Source organism: Convolutriloba macropyga, chromosome 5 (assembly GCF_964194025.1).
Source record: "Convolutriloba macropyga chromosome 5, txConMacr16.3, whole genome shotgun sequence".
NCBI classification, from domain to species: Eukaryota; Metazoa; Xenacoelomorpha; order Acoela; family Convolutidae; genus Convolutriloba; species Convolutriloba macropyga.
This window is the reverse complement of record NC_134472.1, coordinates 21249608-21269547: the sequence shown is the minus strand read 5'-3', so window position 1 is coordinate 21269547 and position 19940 is coordinate 21249608. Positions and strand designations below refer to the sequence as shown.

The 19940-nt window shown below is 35.3% G+C and overlaps 1 protein-coding gene across 1 annotated transcript; it reads right to left on the bottom strand.

Annotated features, from left to right (window-relative positions):
• Window positions 1-4981: 4981 nt before the first annotated feature.
• LOC142339224 (ubiquitin-conjugating enzyme E2 G2-like) lies at window positions 4982-19784 on the bottom strand. The gene is made up of 3 exons (XM_075389077.1): window positions 19424-19784; window positions 7090-7311; window positions 4982-5483 (listed from the first exon to the last, which is right to left on the bottom strand). Exons 1-3 carry the CDS (start codon window positions 19488-19490, stop codon window positions 5272-5274), a joined length of 501 nt encoding a protein of 166 aa, XP_075245192.1. The 5' UTR covers window positions 19491-19784; the 3' UTR covers window positions 4982-5271.
• Between the last annotated feature and the right edge of the window lie 156 nt (window positions 19785-19940).

The window sequence follows — 19940 nt, the reverse complement described above, 5'->3', positions numbered from 1 at the left end:
AAGCAAAAAAAGAAAAAACTGCTAAATTATCTCTTTTTCCGTAATCAGCTTTTTGCTTTAACGAAAATATCACCAAACGGATCTCTAAACTTAACTTAGTTACCTTTAGCAACTTAGTTGAATAGACAAACTTTAAGTTTAATTGGAGATATAGCACCAAAAGGTTTCTGAACAGTAAGAAGTCATTTTTTTATGTTTTAAATAAACAAAACTGCCAAGTTAGAACTTTTTGTATTGAGACAAACAGTTCAACTTTTTTTTATTTTTTAACTAAGGAAAAATGTTTTCACCAAAAAAGAAATCCGTTTTCAAATGCAAAAAGTCAGTATTGGTAAAAATTGTCAATGTGCAATTAGTTTTGAAAAAATTTGTGTTAAAGGCCTCAACAAAATAAGTTTGTAATCGGTAGAAAGTTGCTTTTTGTTGAAAAACGATAACAGTGAATAATTCAGTTTTGGTAATCAGTTTTTTGTTCTAATGGTCGTATAGATGAAAAAGGCGTTTATTTAGTGAAAACCTTGTTTTATAAGCACAAATTCAGAATAAGTGTAAAACTTACAATTCCCAATCAGTTACGATTAACCTTTGTTCTAATAGTCATATAGTAGAAAAAAATATTTAATTGTTTGAAAGTCAATTTTTGTTGAAGTTCAGAAAAGTGCTAAACTTTCTTCTCTCGCTGAGTTAAAAAACAACTCTTTGTTTTAATTGTTGCAGGGTAGAAATAAGTTCTTAATTGCTAAAAAACCTATATTTAAATTAAGAAGTTCAGAGTAAGTGTAAAAAATCTCATTTTAATCCATTATATGTAAATTTTTTCTGATGGTCATAAGGCGGAAAAATTTTCCTATCAGTGAAAGTTCCAATTGTTTTGCAGAATTTCAGTAGAATTAATAAATTTTCACTTCTACATCAGTTATGTTTTACCTTAGCCCTGATGGTTCTATAGTAGAAAAAGGTTCTTAATTGATTATTTAATTTGCAAAAGTTAAGTAGAAGTGCAGAGTCCTCGCTCTTCAATCAATTGTCATTAACTTCTGTTTCAATGGTCTTATAGTAGAAAATAGTTTTTCAATTGGTAAAAAGCCAATGTCTATATGCAGAAATGCAGTAGAACAGTTCTTTTGTTTTGATATTCATATAGTAGAGAAGGGTTTTTAATTAGTGAAAAGTCAATTTCCATATGTAGGAATTCTTTAAAAGTGGGAAGTTCGCACTAATTTAATAGTTATAAAAGCTTTTATTTCATTGACCATATAGTAAAAAATGGTTTTTAATTGGCAAAAAGTCTATTTTCATATGCAGGAATTCTGTAAAAGTGCAAAACTCTCACTACTTAGGTAGTTATTAAAAATTTGTTTTATTCACCATATAGTAAAAAAAAGGTTTTTAATTGGTAAAAAGTCAATTTTCATATGTAGGATTTCTGTAAAAGTGCAAAATTCTCACTACTTTAGTTAAAACAAAATTTTATTTTATTCACTATATAGTAAAAACAGGTTTTTGAATGGTAGAAAGTCAAGTTTCATATGTAGGATTTCAGTAAAAGTGTAAAAATCTCACTACTTAAGTAGTTAAGAAAACTTTTTTTTGCACCATATATTATAAAAAGGTTGTTAAATAGTAGAAATTCAATTTTCATATGTAGGAGTTCAGTAAAAGTGTAAAATCTTACTACTCAAGTAGTTATAAAAATCTTTTGTTTTATTGACCATATAGTAAAAAAAGGTTTTTATTTGGTAAAGTCAATTTTTATATGTAGGAATTCAGTATAAGTGCAAAATTCTCACCACTTAAGTAGTTATAAAAAACTTTTATTTTTTAACCATATATTAAAAAAAAGGTTTTTAATTGGTAAAAAGTCTATTTTCTTGTGAAGAACTGCAGTAGCAGTGTAAAAATTTTCATTTTTCAATTAGTTGTGGATAAGTTTTGGTATGATGGCCTAATGGCGAAAAAGGTTTTCAATTCATGATATGTCAAGTTTTATTTGCAGAAATCAATAGAAGTGTGAAATTCTCCCTTATCAATCAGTTATGATTAATTTTTGTCTTGATAGTCTTATAGTAAAAAAGGTTAGTATTTGGTAAAAAGTCAATACTCATATATAAAAGTTCTGTAGAAGAGTAAAAATTTTCTTTTCACAGACAGTTGTGAGTTTTTTTAATATAATACTTATATAGCGAATTATCAACTGTTTTTGACCACTCGTATTTGTTCACCATTCAATTCTCCCGCCACTCGTCTCAGTTGACCTTCTGGATCGCTTATTCTCTCCTTGCGTGGTTGCTCTCTAACTCTCAACGGGCCCCACACGATAGCCCCATCGACCTTTCGATCACTCGTTCGCTTGCTGACTTTCTTTCTTTCTCACACACACACACAAACCAACTAAATCGTTTTCTCTTGCTGTCTTCATCATAAGTCGTATTTGCCACTAGCGGTCACTATAATACTACTCACCTCTTGCTCCAACTAACCGTCCTCCACCTGTCCTTCTCCCTTTGGTTCCTTGCTTTCGATTTGTCTCTCAATCGGCCCCACACTAGTGCTATCGATTGCTCAATCACTCGCTCTCCCACTTTCTTCTTTTTTTTCGCTTGTCCCTTTTCACTCGTGTTCTACCGTTGTGTATCTCGACACACTTACATCAACTCTATTTCACCTTTTCCCCCTTGTTTGCTCGCTTTTAGTCTTTCAACCAATATCACACCCTAATCGCGCCGTCACGCACTTCCTCGAGTACTACCAACACTGGTTTTCTCTAATTATTTATCACCTGTTTGCCGCAACACACCTTCCTCTCACCTTGTTTGCTCACGTTTTGTCTCTGAGTTGGTCCCACACATAATAACTCGATTGGCTGCTCGCTCAATTGCTCTCACTCACTTTAACGCTTGGTGCTTTCCTCGTATTGTTTTCTCCAGCTGTTTGCCTTGCGCATCCGTCTCAACACACCACTCTCTCCCTCTCTCTTCTTCTCCCCCTAGTTGCTCAATCTTTGTCTCTCAATCGGTCCCACAGAGTAGCCTGATCGAATGCTCGATCCATTGCCCACTAATTTTTGCTCTGAATTTTTTGTTTTTGATTCGTTAGCATAGTTTCCCTTCACCCGTTCTTTGCACTCTCTTTCACACTTTCACATTGCACTCTCTCCACCTATCCACTCCTTGTTCGCCCCTCGCCTTAGTCTTACGCTGTCCCGGCAGTCTACATCATTCTATTTTCCTCAATTTCTCTTCTTTGACTTACATTCCCCTCGTTCTCAATATGTCTGTTTATCTCTTTGTCTCATTCCATTCCTCGCACTTTGTCACTTGCTTTTTCGATGAATTTGCTCAAAACTAAATTCTACCAGCACCTCAAACGTTTTCTTGCTCTAACACGACATTGTTTAATGGCGCCCATATGAGTAATTTGCAGCCACTGGATATGAGTTTTGCTACAGCGCAGGAAAAAAATTAAGAAAATGCATACTATAAATGTCCATCTGGATGACTTTGACGCCATTGTTGGAAAGATTGTAATGATTGCTAATAGTCCCTTTATAAATTCTGCCGCCCGAAAAAAGAAACAGTGGAAGATTTCCGATCAAAGCAAACAAATTAAAGTAAGGAACTTAAATTTCTTTAGTGACTATTCTGACAAAGTTTAAATGTTAGTTTATTTGCAATAATTAAACTGAAAAATTCCCCGCTCGGTGTTGACGCAAAGCAAAGCAAAGCAAACTGTTAGTCCCTTACTCTCTGGGATAACCCGCATATTCAAGTTCTCATATTCAAGTTTCGGTTAATACCCCGCCTGAAGAGACATTTAGGAATTATGTTTCTAAGCGAAAATAGCGTAACTGTTACGTTATTCAAAGGCAAAACAGACACAGCCTTTAGACAGGCAGCAAGAATTATTAGACTGTCTTTTCCAGTGTTGATTTCATGCATAAAAGTCGAAAAAACTCAAAAAAAAAATTTAAGTGTCCCCCCTGTAGTTTGCCCGGGAAGACACTTATGTCCCCCCCCCCTGTAGTGTTCACGGGAAGACACTTATGTCCCCCCCCTGTAGTTTGCCCGGGAAGAAACTTATGTCCCCTCCTGTAGTGTTCACGGGAAGACACTTATGGCCCAGACCAAAACAAGACTTAAATACCCTGGCTCAGACATATGACGAATTAACTTTCGAAGCGGTGGTAGTTAAAATGGCTTCAAGCCCAAAGCGGCAAACCAGTCACGCAAGTGGAGGGAAAATGGTTTCCTAAGATTAGTTTCATGCATGGCAGGGGAAATAAGGAGAAAGAATTTCAAAGTGTCCCACCCTGTAGTTTGCCCAGGAAGACACTTTTGTCCCCCCCCCCCCCCCCCGTAGTGTTCACGGGAAGACACTTATGTCCCCCCCCCGTAGTTTGCCCAGAAAGACACATCACTACTAGCGCCAAAATTTTAGATATTGTGATTTGTGTTTTCACGAAAGGTTAAAACACTCACGTGCACATTTCAAAATGCCGAAAGTCTGCAATGCCAGAAGTTAAAATGCCAGAATTTCCTATTTAGCCAGAAGTTGACTTCCCCGTCATTTTGAAACGTGCTCGGTTCGTGTTTTACCCATGGTTACGTGACTCTGCAGAAGTCACTTCGAAACTCTAAATATCTCGAACCGCTTCGCGGTTCTCGATAAACGCCAGAAGTTCTCAGTGGCTTCAAGCAGAGTCACGTAACCATTACTTACGTGTCTGCAAAAGACACTTCGAAATTCTGGTAACGCGGTTCTCGGTTGACGGAAGATTTTCGCAATGACTTGTATTTCCCGCAACCTCTCCTTAACTAGTAACCAGAGAATCACTTTACCTAAGCAACTTGAGCAACTATGGAATTTTTGCCAGAAGCGAAACAACACTTAATGAGTTCCTCTTACCTTCGTTTATCACAAATTAATTTTCAAATTATTATCAGCCTTAAACTTTGGTCACAGATCAGTTCAAATTGAAAACTAATACAAGGACACTAAATTATTACTTTTTAAAATTATTTTACTGGTTCCATTCTCCTAATTATTCTGCTTAGTCTTCAGTTTCTACTGAGTTTGAATTGTACTGCTGCGCTAAATAATTGATTCAGAATCTCTTCCGTAACATCCCCTCCCCGTTCATACTCTTCACTGAATAATAACATACGTCTCCAGTCATTGTGTAGGTACATGATCTTGGGGATTGCAAATAATATGCACCCACTAAGGTGCGGTGGGAGGGGGGTCATAAACGGAAAAGAACCCTGATTTGATTCAGGACAAGTTGAGTGACTTTCTCACACACAAATCAGCTTTATGTGCAAATGCCTCTCTATCTTCTCTGTACAGTTTACTAGCATCAACATTGGCACCCGATTCGTCGTTTGGCTCAGCCAACATGCTCATCACAGAAAGGAGGATTTTTTCCACCCCCTGTACTGCACTCCATCTCTCACTGCTCTTCTCATAACCAGTGGGGTCCTCACCTAAGCATAGATATCAGTTAACAGGAACTGTTAAGGGTCGACTATGGCTGCGTATGTCTATAAAATTACACATTGATTGTAATCGGTAGTCGCACTTATTACACACTAAATAAAGTTAAGGTAATTTCATCATAAAAAACATCCTAACTCACCTTAACTGTTAAGGTATATTTCCTTAACTCGCCTTAACTAAGACTAACTTTACCTGAACTTCTGAAAACTTAAGGCCTCACTACCTTAAAAAAATCCTTAAATTTTACTCTAGATTGCCTTAAAATTACCTCAATTCACTACCGTAACATTACCTTAAAAGTTCCCTAAACTTTGTCTTAACCAAGCCAGAAATATAGATTAAACCAGTGTTAATAAAAGCATTCGATTATTCACGCATGGATGATGAAAACAAATTCTCGTCGTGGGGGTGATCGTGTGGGTGGAGGGTTGGGTGAGATGGGCTAATAAGCATTATCCACATCGGTTTTGATTTCAAGATTCAGTCGCAATATAGACAATCGCAAATTATAGCCACCCTTATATGAAGTATATCGTTACGGCAATGGGGGTCAATTGGTTCCAACTCCACTAAGCGGGCAGATATGGTTCAGAATGTATAAATTTGCACTAAGCAGCTGTGCGACAATTCGTGTACGGAGAGAGGGAGAGGGGAGGGGTTCGGTTTCAATCAGCGGACATTTGTGTCCCAATTTAATCTGCTTTTTTCATATCTGGAAGAAATTGGGATGAATGAATCTATGGGTGATCAAGCATAACAGAAACGCCTTTCACCTATTGAACAAATCTGTTTTGCTTATCACTAAACTGAAAAAATGTCTTAGGCTTACATATGATTTGCCTACGAAAAATAAACCGTATGCTAACAAGTAAAGAATTCACTCTAAATTCCATTGTTCATAGTCTTCTGCATTGTATTAATAACAACATGGTTTCAAACATAAATGGAAAAGAGACAATGACAAATTGAAAACTCCAGTTGCACAACTGTTACACTTCCTTGTCTTGTTTATTTGTTCAGAGCTGTCAAAAGGATGATTGGCACAAAAATCATATTTCCCATTTAACTCGCTTCCCACATTAGCACAGCTTCATACACACTATTGTAATTTTCTGAAGCTTCGCCGGCACTGTATCGCAAGAAACTGACTTAAATTTAGTGACTCATATTAATGATTACAATAGCCAAGCATATTGTAATGAAACATAAAACACATTGGTTACCTTTTCAAGATCCAATTTCTTGATTTCGTACCATTAGCTCCAGTAATTCGTACATTTTAACCAAATCAAGAGTAAAAACCGCGGCTCGGGAGGTGCGTACTTCATTTTCATGATCCCCCGAAGAAAATGATTGGTTAGTCATTCGTAATATTTTGCACCTCGATCGTGATACCTTGATCGTAATTTAGGTTGTCTATAATGACTAGTATTTCTATTAAACACAGGGCCAAATTTTTCCAACAGTAGGAAGAATAAAATTTCGTTCACGTAGAGAGGAACCCCCGATAAAACAAAACAATAAAACATTAGACATGGATGTCAGCACTATAACTACCACCACTAACCTATACTATAAAGAACCACCACTAACCTGGCGAATGTAATATTGATATGCACACGTTTCCATTGCTGTAAACATTAGGGTGGAACAGATCACAGGTAAATCTCATTTTGGGGGGACTCATGGGGTAGTCTGTGGGGAATGTGATGGTGGCTGGGAACACTCCGTTCTCATAGTAACTGTTCTCTGGTCCTCGAATGTATGCCTCCCACTCAAAGAAATTCTCCTCATCTTTTGGTCCTGCGATTATGCCTAAATAAATACTGTATGCATAAAAAAGTTAAGACCACATGTATAGTGAGCCATTGTAATCAATGAAGAATTTTCGACTTGATCTCAGCAGGAAAGGAATTACCGGCTAGAGGTAATCCTTATTGTCGGCAATTTCTGCGAATCAAGCGAGTGGCAGCACTACAAAGTATCGAATTTAAAAACAGTGGTTTTCTTTTTTGCACAATTTCGAGGAACAAACAAAAAAGTACATTTTCCTTGAAATTAACCTGTCTCCGAACAAATACTAGGGCCATCGTTCATTCAATATAGGAAATAACAAGTTTACAAAAAACACTGAATTCCGATCCACATCAACGAGTACAATTGATATTAGTCCGGCAGTGTAATTATTTAAATGGATTTATTATTTACATATTATAACAGAAAACTTGAGTTAAATTCAAATTATGTCGCATATCTCAAAATAAAAATTAATTAAGTTTATAAAGTCAACCCAACCAGTAAACAGTAGTTCTAATTCATTTTCCAAATTTAAAGTCACGCCATGTTGAATAAGTAACCTTCCACAAAAAAGGGTTCCTTTTGTAAGCTGAGGAGAAGAAAGTTCTAAGTTGCTTGGGGAAACTTTTTTTTGTCTTGTTTGATTTTAATTTCGCTGGGTAGTTCATTCCAATCTAGTATCGCTAATCTAACAAACGAGTTTTGCCTTTTGATAGAGAAAATTTTTTGGTCCCAGAACAATTTTTTTGTCCTTACAGACTCATGAAGATTCCAGGTGATTAAAGGACGTCCCGAAGATGGTGAAAAAGCAGGTCATAACTGTTTTTTTATTTTCCAAAAGTATTGTAATCTTTTTGTTTTTAAAAAGAGTTTTACGGGTAGTATATTCCGACTGCATTTAATATCTTGAACAGATTCAAATTTCTCTCCAAAAAAGGTTGCTCGTAATGACCAGTTAAGCTGTTTCTCAAGAGACATTATTAAATTTTGCTCAATTGCGTGATTGATAACCGCTGAGTAGTGCAAGTGACTTAATACTAGGGCATTTAGGACAAGTATCAATAGTTTTTGTGGAATTGATTTTCTAATAGCATAAATTGTTTTTATTCCTCGGGCCATTTTTCGTAAGATATGTTTCACTTCCTCTTGAAACGTTAAATTGTTGTCTATGTGAACCCCTAAATATTTTACTTCAGGTTTCTCGTCTATTGGAATTGAATCTAAAATTATCTGTTCACTGAAATCTTTTCTTTTGCTCTTACCAAATATAATGAATTCAGTTTTAGAGGTATTAACTGTGAGGTGATGTTCATGAAAAAATCGAATAAGTTTGTTTGCATTTTGCTCTAACTTGATTTTGCTTTTGTCAATGGAGGTATCAAAAGTTAAAATAACGGTATCGTCAGCATATTATATGAGTTCAATTTCATTGTCAACTCTTGTTGCCATGTCATTAATGTACAGATTAAATAGGAGCGGACCAAGTACTGTTCCTTGTGGTACACCTCTATGAAGCATTAGTTCATCTGATATGCAATCTTGTAGTACAACGGATTGGCGGCGGTTTGTAACGAAACTTCTTAAGAGATTTTTTGAGCTCTCATCAAAACCTAAGTTACCTAACTTGATATCCAAAATGTCATAATTGATAGAATCAAAGCTTTTGATAGGTCAAGAAATGCTGCTGTGACCAAAATGTTAATGTCAGTTTTGTTTCTGATGAATTCTGTGCAAAATAATAGGGAATCGATGGTAGAAAACTTTTTCCTAAAACCATACTGATTTTTACTTAGTAATTTGTTGTCGTGAAGGTACTGACAAATTTGATCCCTCAAGATGGTTTCAATGATCTTAGAAAGGCATGGGGTAATGGAAATTGGGCGATAGTTATTAGGTTCCTCAGGGTCATCTTTCTTGTATAGTGGTACAACATGTGCTCGTTTAAGCTCATTGGGGAAGCACGATAATTTGATGCAGTAGTTCACAAGGAAATTTAAATGAGGAACAATGACAGAGCTTGAGTCTTTAATAGCCCATGCAGGAATGTTTGATGGTCCAATCAGTTTATTTCTCCCCAGTGCCCTAATTGCGTCATGACAGTCTTTTTCCGTTACATAGTGAAAGCTAAAAGTTTTTTGTTTAGGATTGCCTGTCCCAGAAAATGTAGTGGATGCTGAGGGCCTTGGAAATTCACAAATGTAGAGAAACGATAGTTCAACAGGTTAGCAGTTTTTTTGTTTGGGTTACATAATCACCAAATACATTTCTCAAACTGTAGATTCTGGGTTTTGTTTTTTCAGAGTTTCTTACTTCATTTATCAGCATCCACTTTTTTCTGTCACTTTCTGCTGCTTCAAAAAGATTTCTATGAAATCTGTTGAAATCGTTGTCATTAGAAATACTAAACTGGTTTTTAGATCAAAGAAATTTTCATAGTCTTTATCATTCAAAAACCTATCTCGATCGACCATCAGTTGTCTTGATTTTCTACTTAACCATTTGTCTGTTAATGTAAAAAACTTTTGTCATTTCGGATAAAACATTTTTTAAGTGGAGCGCTTTTCGAAAGTGCTGTCGTAAAATTTTCATAGAAAACTTGTAGCATTGAATCCAAGTTGTTCAGAATATACATTTTTTGCCAGTTTTGTTGTTCTAGGCAGTGTTTAAAATCAAGTGCATTATAGTTCTTTATATCGAAAACTTTTTTCTGGACTGGTACCTTTTGTTTCAACATGAAGCCCTAATAGACTTAGAGTAGCAAATTGGTCACTTTTCACTATGCTATCACAAATTAGAGTGTCGTTTATAGTTGAACAGTCAGTAATAATGTAATCAATAAGGCTGATGGTATTGTTGCCCCGGTTTAAACGAGTAGGAATGGTTTGGTTCTTTATATGTAAATCATAAGGAAGTATTACTGTTTCAAGCCTAGATCTTTCCAAGGTATCTAAATAGTTGATGTTATAGTCGCCCAGAAGTATTATCTTTTCGTTTTTCGTAATTGCATTATCAATGTTAATTGCAAGTTGGTCCAAAAAATCAGTGCCGTTTTGTTTATTGGGGTTATAAGTAACATTCACTAGTAAGGATGGACAAGTTGGTATTTTCAATGAGACCCATACACTCTCAAAATTCCCCGTAAAAAGATTCAAATCATTACGAATTTTTGGAGAAAAAAACCTTTGGAACAAGCATCATAACTCCACCACCTTTTTTCGTTTTCGTTCCGGCAGGCGAAATACGGTCAGACCTGAAACAACAGTATCTTTCTTTTTCACGATTGAAAACGTTTATATCATAAAACTCACAAAGCCATGTTTCTGTGAAACAAAAAAATGCAGTTAGGACCAAGATCGTGCACTAGCGTGCGTAGTTGTTCTTTCTTGCTAAGAATGCTTTGTACATTTAGATGATAAATTTTTATTTCCGACTCTCTTTTTAGAGTCATTTTGATAGAATCATTGTATGTTAAAACAGGTCCTGGGTTTGTTTCTACATCACCAGCCCTTATGAGTAGCGTTAAGCTAATCAGAAAAAGAAATATAGTAATAATTTTACATCCTACAAATAAAAACCCTGTTTGTGGAAGATACTTAAAAGCTTTTCCAAAGCCTTCGTCGAAAGTTGAAAATTTTTGTTTTGCTATGTAATGTAATTGCCACTGTTGACGCGGGAATTCTTGAGGCCAACAGTAGCAAAACTAAATAAAAACATTGTTATTCTTGGGTTGACGAAAAGAAGATGTTCAATGTCATTTATTTTAAACAATTGCAACAACAGTTGTCTAAATCATCAGTATTACAAATTATCGTTTTACTGGAATGGGGGTCTTTGATAGGATTAGGCATAATAATTAGAAGCACCTTTATAGTTTAGTGCGGAGTATCTTTGATTCACAGGCTGATAACTATTGTTATAAGTCGATAAATTATTTCTGTTTGTTTGGGGGTAGTTGTATGGTTTATTTCGATAATTAGAGCTGTAGGCGTTTTGAGGACTTTTATTATTTAGGCTTTTGTTTTGATAGAGTCCTTTGGGACAGATGCTACCATTAGATGTCAAAAGAAGATGAGAAAGCAGCCAGTTTTTGAGAAGAGGCACACCAAGCTGGTAGTTTAAATGCACATTATCAAAATATAAGAAATTATATCCAATGGAATCACTACCGTTATAATTATCCTTGTTTACTGCACCATTTACCTTTTTAATATTAGCATTAAGAAAAGCTATCTTGAAAGATGGTTTATCGGAATAGTAAGATGTAATAAGATTATTGATTTCATCAATTTTTTCATTTTTATCCCGATACCGCTCGATGTTTTTCAATGGTGGTATTTCGCAAACAACGCAAACATCTGGATTGAATTTTTCAATGCATAAGTCAATTAGTTTTTTGTGTTGAAGGAAATTTTCGTTGGCAGATTTACTATTATGTTTCAGCACGTTGTTTGTTCCGTCTTGAATTACTAATGTTCGGATTTTTTTTTGGGTCGTATTTGTTCAAAACTTTAATTTTCTCGTTGGTAGTGCACCCACGATAAGCATGAATTGCGCAGTCGATTGGAATAGATTTGCCGATCTCAAGCTTGCCTATTATACTACTGCCAATAACAAGGTTTTCGCATTCCGGTGACACTTCTTTTTTTTGGGAAATCGCGGACCAATTCGTTCGCCTCCGTCATGGTGCCTACTGTTTTATATTCTTTTGCAATTAGAACCCCACCCTGAACCGTCTCACCCCCTACCAGTTGGGGATTAGCCATATACAAACCAGACTCCATCATCTTGGTAAATTTTGTAATTGTATCCTCTATAAATTTCTCTTTTTCTTCCAATTTTTTGTAAGTTTTAACATAGAGCTGGTAAATGTCTTGTTTTTTCAGAGGAATACTGTTTATCATCGATCATTATTGTTTATTAAACAATAATATTGCTTTACTGTGTGACTTGAGAGCTGTTATGTGTTTAGAAATGCATGAATAATGCTCAGAATCGAGTGTTTTCAACAAAATTCTTTAAGGTCAAAGAGGAGAAGGTCAGACTCTTTAAGGTCAGTGAGGATATTGTTCGAAAGTAAGAGAGAAAGAAAGAGCGACTGTTCTATTAGCAGTCAAATGAGCGTCTGATAAGCAGTCAAATGAGCGTCTCAATGCAATCAAATGAGCGCCTGTAAGCAGTCAAATGAGCGTCTCAATAAGCAGTCAAATGAGCGTCTGATAAGCAGTCAAATGAGCGTCTGATAAGCAGTCAAATGAGCGTCTAATAGGCAGTCAAATGAGCGTCTCCAAAAGCAGTCAAATGAGCGTCTGATGAGCGTCAAATAAGCAGTCAAATTACATCCTACAAATATAATTGTCAGGATTGAAACAGAAGTCAAAATCGACAGAAATCGTTTCTAAGTGTCAAAATGGGTGCGCAGTTTCAGATAGACTCTAGACTTAAATTTAATTCAGTTTCTAAACTGAAGGCTATTGAGCTTAATATTACTGCCAGCTAGCAATCGCTATAATGAACTTTGTTGATAACCTAATGCACTATGAGCGGGCTTTATCGCTTTATCCAATTTTTTAATTATTATTTTGATGTTTCGATCTTGACTGTATTCACTACATTGCTTATTTCAATGAGTGAAAGAACTTAAAATCCTTTCAGTTAAAACTAATTTAGCCGTGATAAATGAGCTGCAAAAGATCAGTGGATGAGATATTTTTGTAAACTAAATAGGTTTTTCCGCAAATTTTTCGTAATTCACTGTTCCCTAAGAACAAAATTCTATTTTCTAAAATAAGAAAAGTAATTTTCTAATTACTAAGTGAGGTACGTCAGAAGTCAAAAGTGAAAATCATGACTTCTGTAAAAAGTAAAACCTGTCCAAATAGTTTCGCCTTCTGACCCTAAACGTACTCGCGCTGATTTTCTGGATGAATTCTACGTTCCATTCAGTTGAATTATTGAGTGAGGTAAGTCAGAGATCGTAAGTGAAGGTCATGACTTATGTAAGCCGCAAAACGTGATCCAAAGCTAAAACAAAAATAAAAAACATAGCAGGACAAATCCTGTGCTACAATTCTAAGAGTTTTCAAAGATTATACAAAAACTCAACTTAGATTGGACTCTGAATGGATTGGGAAAACCATTTGAAAAATCCAATGAAATAACAAAAATAGAGTAAAAACTAAAGTCAATTTGCCGCATGAAAACAAAAAAAAACTACAAACAAGAATACGATTTTTTTGTTTTGTTCAAACACCGTTGTTTCACTCTTTCTTAAAATTAGAGTGTTAAAATTTCACGTACCATAATCACTCGCTTTTTTGCTCCAATTCCTCTTTCGGCGTGACAAAAATTATCAATTCAATTTGCCTTCAAAAATCATGAAACTATGTGAAGACATTTTAAAAGACCGCATCTTAAAACAAATCAAAATGTCTACCTTTTGAAAATAAACTTTTCCAAATCCTATAAATGCATTTCAATTGCATTTCAATGCTGCGTTCAATCAATCAAAAATATCAGAGCAATAATCAGCAAGTAAATTAGAGTTTGTTAGTTTTCGAAAATACAAATGTTGCTTACTTAGAAAGAATATAATCAATTCAACTGTTGTGTTGAGTTTAAAATATCCATTATACTTCTTCTATAGAAGCAATTCTTCGCATCCAGCTGGGGCTGATTTTCAGGCAATATAATTTGTACAATAATAAGGCAGACGAGTCTAACCTTTTCACAGCAGAGGACATTTGATTGTATTCGAAGTTTTGATCCAACAAGCCATTCATCTGAGAGTATTTTTGATTCAAGTGAGGCTTTAGACAAATCTTTACAAGCGCAGCCATTGGGATTTACTTGTCAGCAATAAATTAAGTTAAAGTCGTTGGTGTTGTGAGAAAAGTTTAAAACGATGCATTCTGCATAGGATGTATCGAGAGTGGAGCGGCTATTTATTGCTATTATTTGGCATCGCCATCATCCCCAATTTGAGAAAGTACGTCTCTTAATAATAACTAACAAAATAAATAAATATAAACATAGCCGGCAGATTGCCGGAATAGCTGCGAAATAGACTTGCGTGCCGTCAAATACAGATGGAAAAAGATACAGAAGTGAGTTGATAATAGTTATCGCCGCCGCCTATAAAACTTACAAGTTTATTTCAAAGGTTGTTTTTGGGTGAAAAAAAAGTTTCCCTGTCGCGTCTCGAACCGGCGATCTCCGGATTAACATCCAGTCGCCTTAACCACTCAGGTGTCGGACCATAAAATCTGTTTTCTTACAATCAACTTTGTTTTAGGAACAGATTCTGTTTCTGAATAACCGCAATTTAGGTCACGCAGAAAGCGTGAAATCAAGCGCGAAAAAGCCATTTAAGCAGTGACGAGACAGAATGTTCTAGAACAAATGTAAAACGAAAATAAAGCGTCAGACGACGAAACAAAAAAACATAGCAGGACAAGTCCTGACGTACAATTCAAAGAATTTTCATTGACTAAAAAAACTAGACCTAAAACGGACTATGAATGGATTGGAAAGACCATTTCGAAAAAAATCCGATCCAAAAAATCGAAAAAACAGTAAAAATCAAAGTGAAATTGCCGCATGTGAACAAAAAACCACTAGCGAGAAAGCGAATTTTTGTTCAAACACCGTTTTCTCACTCTACTTTAAATTTAGAGCAAAAAAATTTCACGCCGCAAAACCACTTGCTTTTTCGCTCCATTTCCTGTTTCGGCGTGACCAAAATCACTACTCCAATTTGACTTCAAAAATCGTGAAAATGTGTGAACGGATCTTAAAAAAAAACATAGCCGGAAGAATTCCGGAAACGACTCGAAGTGAAAATCCATTTAAACGCCATCCAACTACTCATCAAACAAAATGTGCCTTCACTAATTTATAATTATCTTGAAACAAAGTCATGAAACAAAGAAGTAAAAACAATAAAATCAAATCTGTTAAAATGATTAAAAATCTGATCAAATTTTGTTATAAATTGAGATCCCGAAAAAATTATCTGTGGCAACATAACTTTATCAAAACAACTAGTACTTACAAAAACCACTTATGTGAATTTTGAGAAACTACTATAGGCTAAAATTATGAAAAAAAAGCTCTTAAAAACAACGTTCACTGAAAAGCTGGAAAGAGTTACTAATTTTTTTAATATTTCAAAAACATATAAATCCAGAGAAAAATTCCCTTCAACCGATAGGGTATCCAGACGCTCGTAAAACAATAGGCATGTCATAATAGGCAAAAAACTTGCTAGAAACAGAAAAAAAAAACGAAAAACTGCAAAAAATTAAGAAAAATAGTTCCAATTTTCGCCATTTTTTTGTCATATTTCTCAACAAAAAAATGATTCTCACCCACAAAACTGTAACCAATTGTTATCATAAAATAGCTCAAGTAGAAGGGGTTTCTTCAATACCCATTTGAGCCAGTAAAACAAAAAAATCGTCAAAAAAACGCAAAAATTAGCTCGAAAATCAGCAAAATACATTAAAAACCTCCGAATTATCATAAAATTCATATTAATTTCCAGGAACCTTCAAACCACTACCGGAACCAGCCTAAAATTAAAACAAAATCATAACCAAACCTCTAAACCAAAAAAATGAAAAAAAAACTGCTTTAAAATGCCGCACGTGAACAAAAAATTTCGCTCGCTTAGAGAAAATTTTTTCACACATCAATTTCTCGCTCTCTCAAAAACAGCGGTATGAACAAATACCACTCTCTTTTCGCTCCGCTCTTCACTTTTGTTCAGCGCCAAAATCACTGCAAATTTTTTCACGCCTTTCACTTCCCGCTTCAAAAATCACTCCAATAAAATTGATTAAAAAAAAAAGGACTTCTCCAATACTCCTCTTCGAGTCGTAAAAAAGACAGCGCCCCAATACAATTCAAATTCTTTGAATTGTAAAAAAAACCAAGAGCACCGCAATATAGCTACGCTCAGCTTACAGCTTCGCAGCTATAACAAAATAAAGTATTCATATTTTGCATAAACGATGTTTTAAAACCGTGCTCTTCTTATATGCTGAAGATGTAAGAACACGCCTGCCAAAAATTCAGAGTTTTGGCACGTTTTCAAGAAATTGAGTTGTCTCTCAAATTCATTGACGAATAATTACCTCCAAGATAAAAAATGAACCTATCCACAGCACTGTACTAACCAATTTTTTATTGCATGCAATCGTTTGACACCGCTTCGTTCGAGTTATTCCACCTGTACATGGTACGGTCTCAACTACATATAACATTGACCTATTGCTTTTGGGATATAAGATTATCCTATTTAAAGCTCATAATACTCTGTTTGGCAGAAAAATCAAATTCTACTAAATATGATATACATATTCAATAGTCTATATAAGGCTTGGCGTCATGATGCTCTTTTTTGCTTTTCACAACAATTTGTTATTCAGTTTATTTTTCTAAACTTCTAAGTGGGATAAAACAGTCTTAATTCGTTTATATTTAAGACGCATGCATACTTATGCATATGTAAGACATAATCACACTATCAAAAAAGACCTCCGTCAAACTTGATTGTAAAATGCAAAGCCATGGCAGACATTGCGAGGGAGTTTGATTTTTAAGATGTCTGCACGTAAATATCAAGCATTAATTATTCATGGTATCACAAAATTTTGCTACAAAACACCTGCTTATTTTTACAAACCAAGACAACCACAAGACCAAACACCATTATGAACTTAAACCAGAATTTGTCTGCTTCAGGCTAATTTTCAATCTTGCGTAGGCTCAATTAGGCTCATGCAAGGTTCGATATACAAAATGTGTCCACTCGCCTTCACAATATAAAACCTTCACGACACATCTATACAGAAATCTTCAAAACACAAAAGAGGTTCTCCAATATAAGCAGCACAAATATCTTGCTGAATCTATAACGAACAAATTCTGCAAAAAATTATAACTAAATGTCCATCACAAACCAAGGTCTTTCCGCTGAAATTTGAAGAACTATATGGAGTGTGACAATGGACATATCATTTCAAATTGCTCAGGTATAGTCATTGTTTTAAACTGGCACAGATATTTGATTTTATGCTCCCAAAATTCAATTATCTGACAGACAATTTTCGTAAAAAAAACTGCATGACCGTGGAACAGTGCTTGTGCTCATAACACAAGAAGCTAGTACCCTGATGGAGAACAACTTTTAACAGCTTATCACATTTTTGGTTTGAATGTTGAAAAACTTAACCTGATTTTTTCGTAGTGTAAAGTTCCTTGACAAAAATAACGGAAGAATGCTTAAAAACCGATTTCAACAAACTTCATTATCTTGGGATAAGCTCAAAGAAATTGATTCATTATTCAGTAGTCGCTGACACCATAATTTTAACAATCCGACGCCATGAACACTTATTTGAAACTTTGATATTGAGGAGTTAGTTAGTTTGCAAAATTTTGTAGCTAATCTTGCTCGTATTTATAAAATAAACAAACAAACTACGGACAAGAGCAGTGAAATTTTTTTGATTAAACAAATAATCGTTTCTGATTAAACAAATAATAGATCTGCTCAAACAAATACAAAACTAGATTCCCATAAGCTACCAATTTGCCGACATGTCAGAAATAAATCCAAATGAGAATATATGCAGCAATTTCAAATTAATTAGGAATGGAAGAACAAAAGACTTTGCAAAAACTAATAGTAGTTTGGTTCCAGTGCTCTTCCCAAACCCTAAAATGCAACCTCTAAAAGCCCACGTTAGGAGAACTTAAACTCAGTCAAAAAACAAAATTTAGTCAACAAAATGTCTAAGAGGCAAAACCTGCTTTTAAGCACCTTATTTTTTGATTTTTCAACAAATTGAAGAATAATTTGCCAGCTACTGACTAATGTAGACAAGAATAGAAATTGTAACAAAGACTTGCGTGACGAACTTCCATGCGGGAAAAACCAAAGCGTCTATATAACTTTAAGATAAAAAACTAAACTTTACCGGAGCTTTTCTTGTTTTACAATGGAGAATCAATAAGATGTAGCTCTAAAAATGAGCTCTAAGATGTAGCTCTAAGACTTTCTATAAGCCAGAATTTTCCAAGCCAAGTGTTCGGTGGAAATAATGAGTTCTGAATTACGTTTGATGCCTGAGACTAGTAGAAAAGAAAAAAGATTGCTTAGAACTCTTGAAATGTACAGAAAAACACAAGGGTTGTTCGGAAGAGTTTTGGCAACATGAACTCATTTATTGAAAAAAGCACCTGAAGCTACCCCACCCCACCCCCCGTAAAATGTTGATTCCTTAAGTTCCATTCGCATCTAAATGGAACTGTTGGTGCAACGAACAATTGTACAGACAATGAAAACAGCGAGTTTTTTCAGGTATCCAAAAGCTGGTTATTTCCCTTAAAGATAACAAAAACTGGAGACTTAACCGACTAAAATCGGGCAAAATTCTCTCAAATGACCGGCGAGCAGTTGGCTTAGGTAGCCAGCTGGGGTTTAGGGATGTTAGCAGTCGAGCTGGGTTAGGATGGTGTGAAGAGAGGGGGGTCCAAATCGCCAGATGGAGGAGGGTGGACTGGTGACTGAAGGGTGGAGGTGACCTAGGTGTGGCGATGACAGAGTGGGTCAAACATTTAAGATTAGAGAAAGCCCTACACACCATAAAATTGTCTCCTCAAAACACTTTTTTTTGAATCACATACTTTGAGACTAGTAAAGCGTCAGGCTCTAAGAGGGCTGCCCAGCCACTTAATGCCCTCCGAACTTTAACGGTTTATTTCGCTTTCGAGGACGAAAAGTCAAAACGGTCAAGCAGAAAATTGCGCAAAAAGACCACAGGTCTAATATAATTGCTACAATTCTCGTTTGAGAGCCATTAAACAGTCACGAAAGCAACCTTCTTGGAAGAAAACAGTACACTTCCAACAACAAGAGGAACTACCGCACAGATCTTTCTAAATTTTGATAGAATTTTTGGTCCTAGCCAGTCCCCATCTAGACGCCTTCTAACGACAAAATTACAAAATTCTTCATATTTTACTTTAAACTGATTTTACTTAATTGTTTACCATACCTTTGTTATCTAATTTTTATACGGACAAAAAACTATGTAATGCATTACTGCAGTTCATTAATAATTACCTTCAGGAGGTTGCAGTGTCAATTGTTTGTACTCGTGCATAAGCCGTTTGAGAGCTGAACCAGCCATTTTTCGCAAGTCAAGCGATTAAGTTTTCCCCTAAGGTGCCAATTAACAGTTTTTCCAATCAGTTCGCTCACAGAAACCAGTTCACCTCATAAAATGGGTTCTTTCAGCTAGCTATCAATCTTCTTGTGGTAAATTTGAGATCACAATTGGAAGAAAGCAGTTTTTAGTCTATTTTAAGCGCGCTTGCCGAGAGGTTAAAAGAAATCTTTTGTCTCAACTATCCGTATTAAGCACGTTTTGAGGTGAACTTGAAATGGAATGAAATAGACTCTTAGTTGCAGTACATTACATTTGAACTCTGAAAAGAAGAAAGCACATGTAAAACAAAACAACGGAGGCATCTAATTTTCCACAGTGAGTGAAAATCTTTGCTTTCAATGGCTTAGTCTATTATTCAATTCGCTACAGACATCTGTACACGCAATATAATCCATGGTTTCACTCCATTTT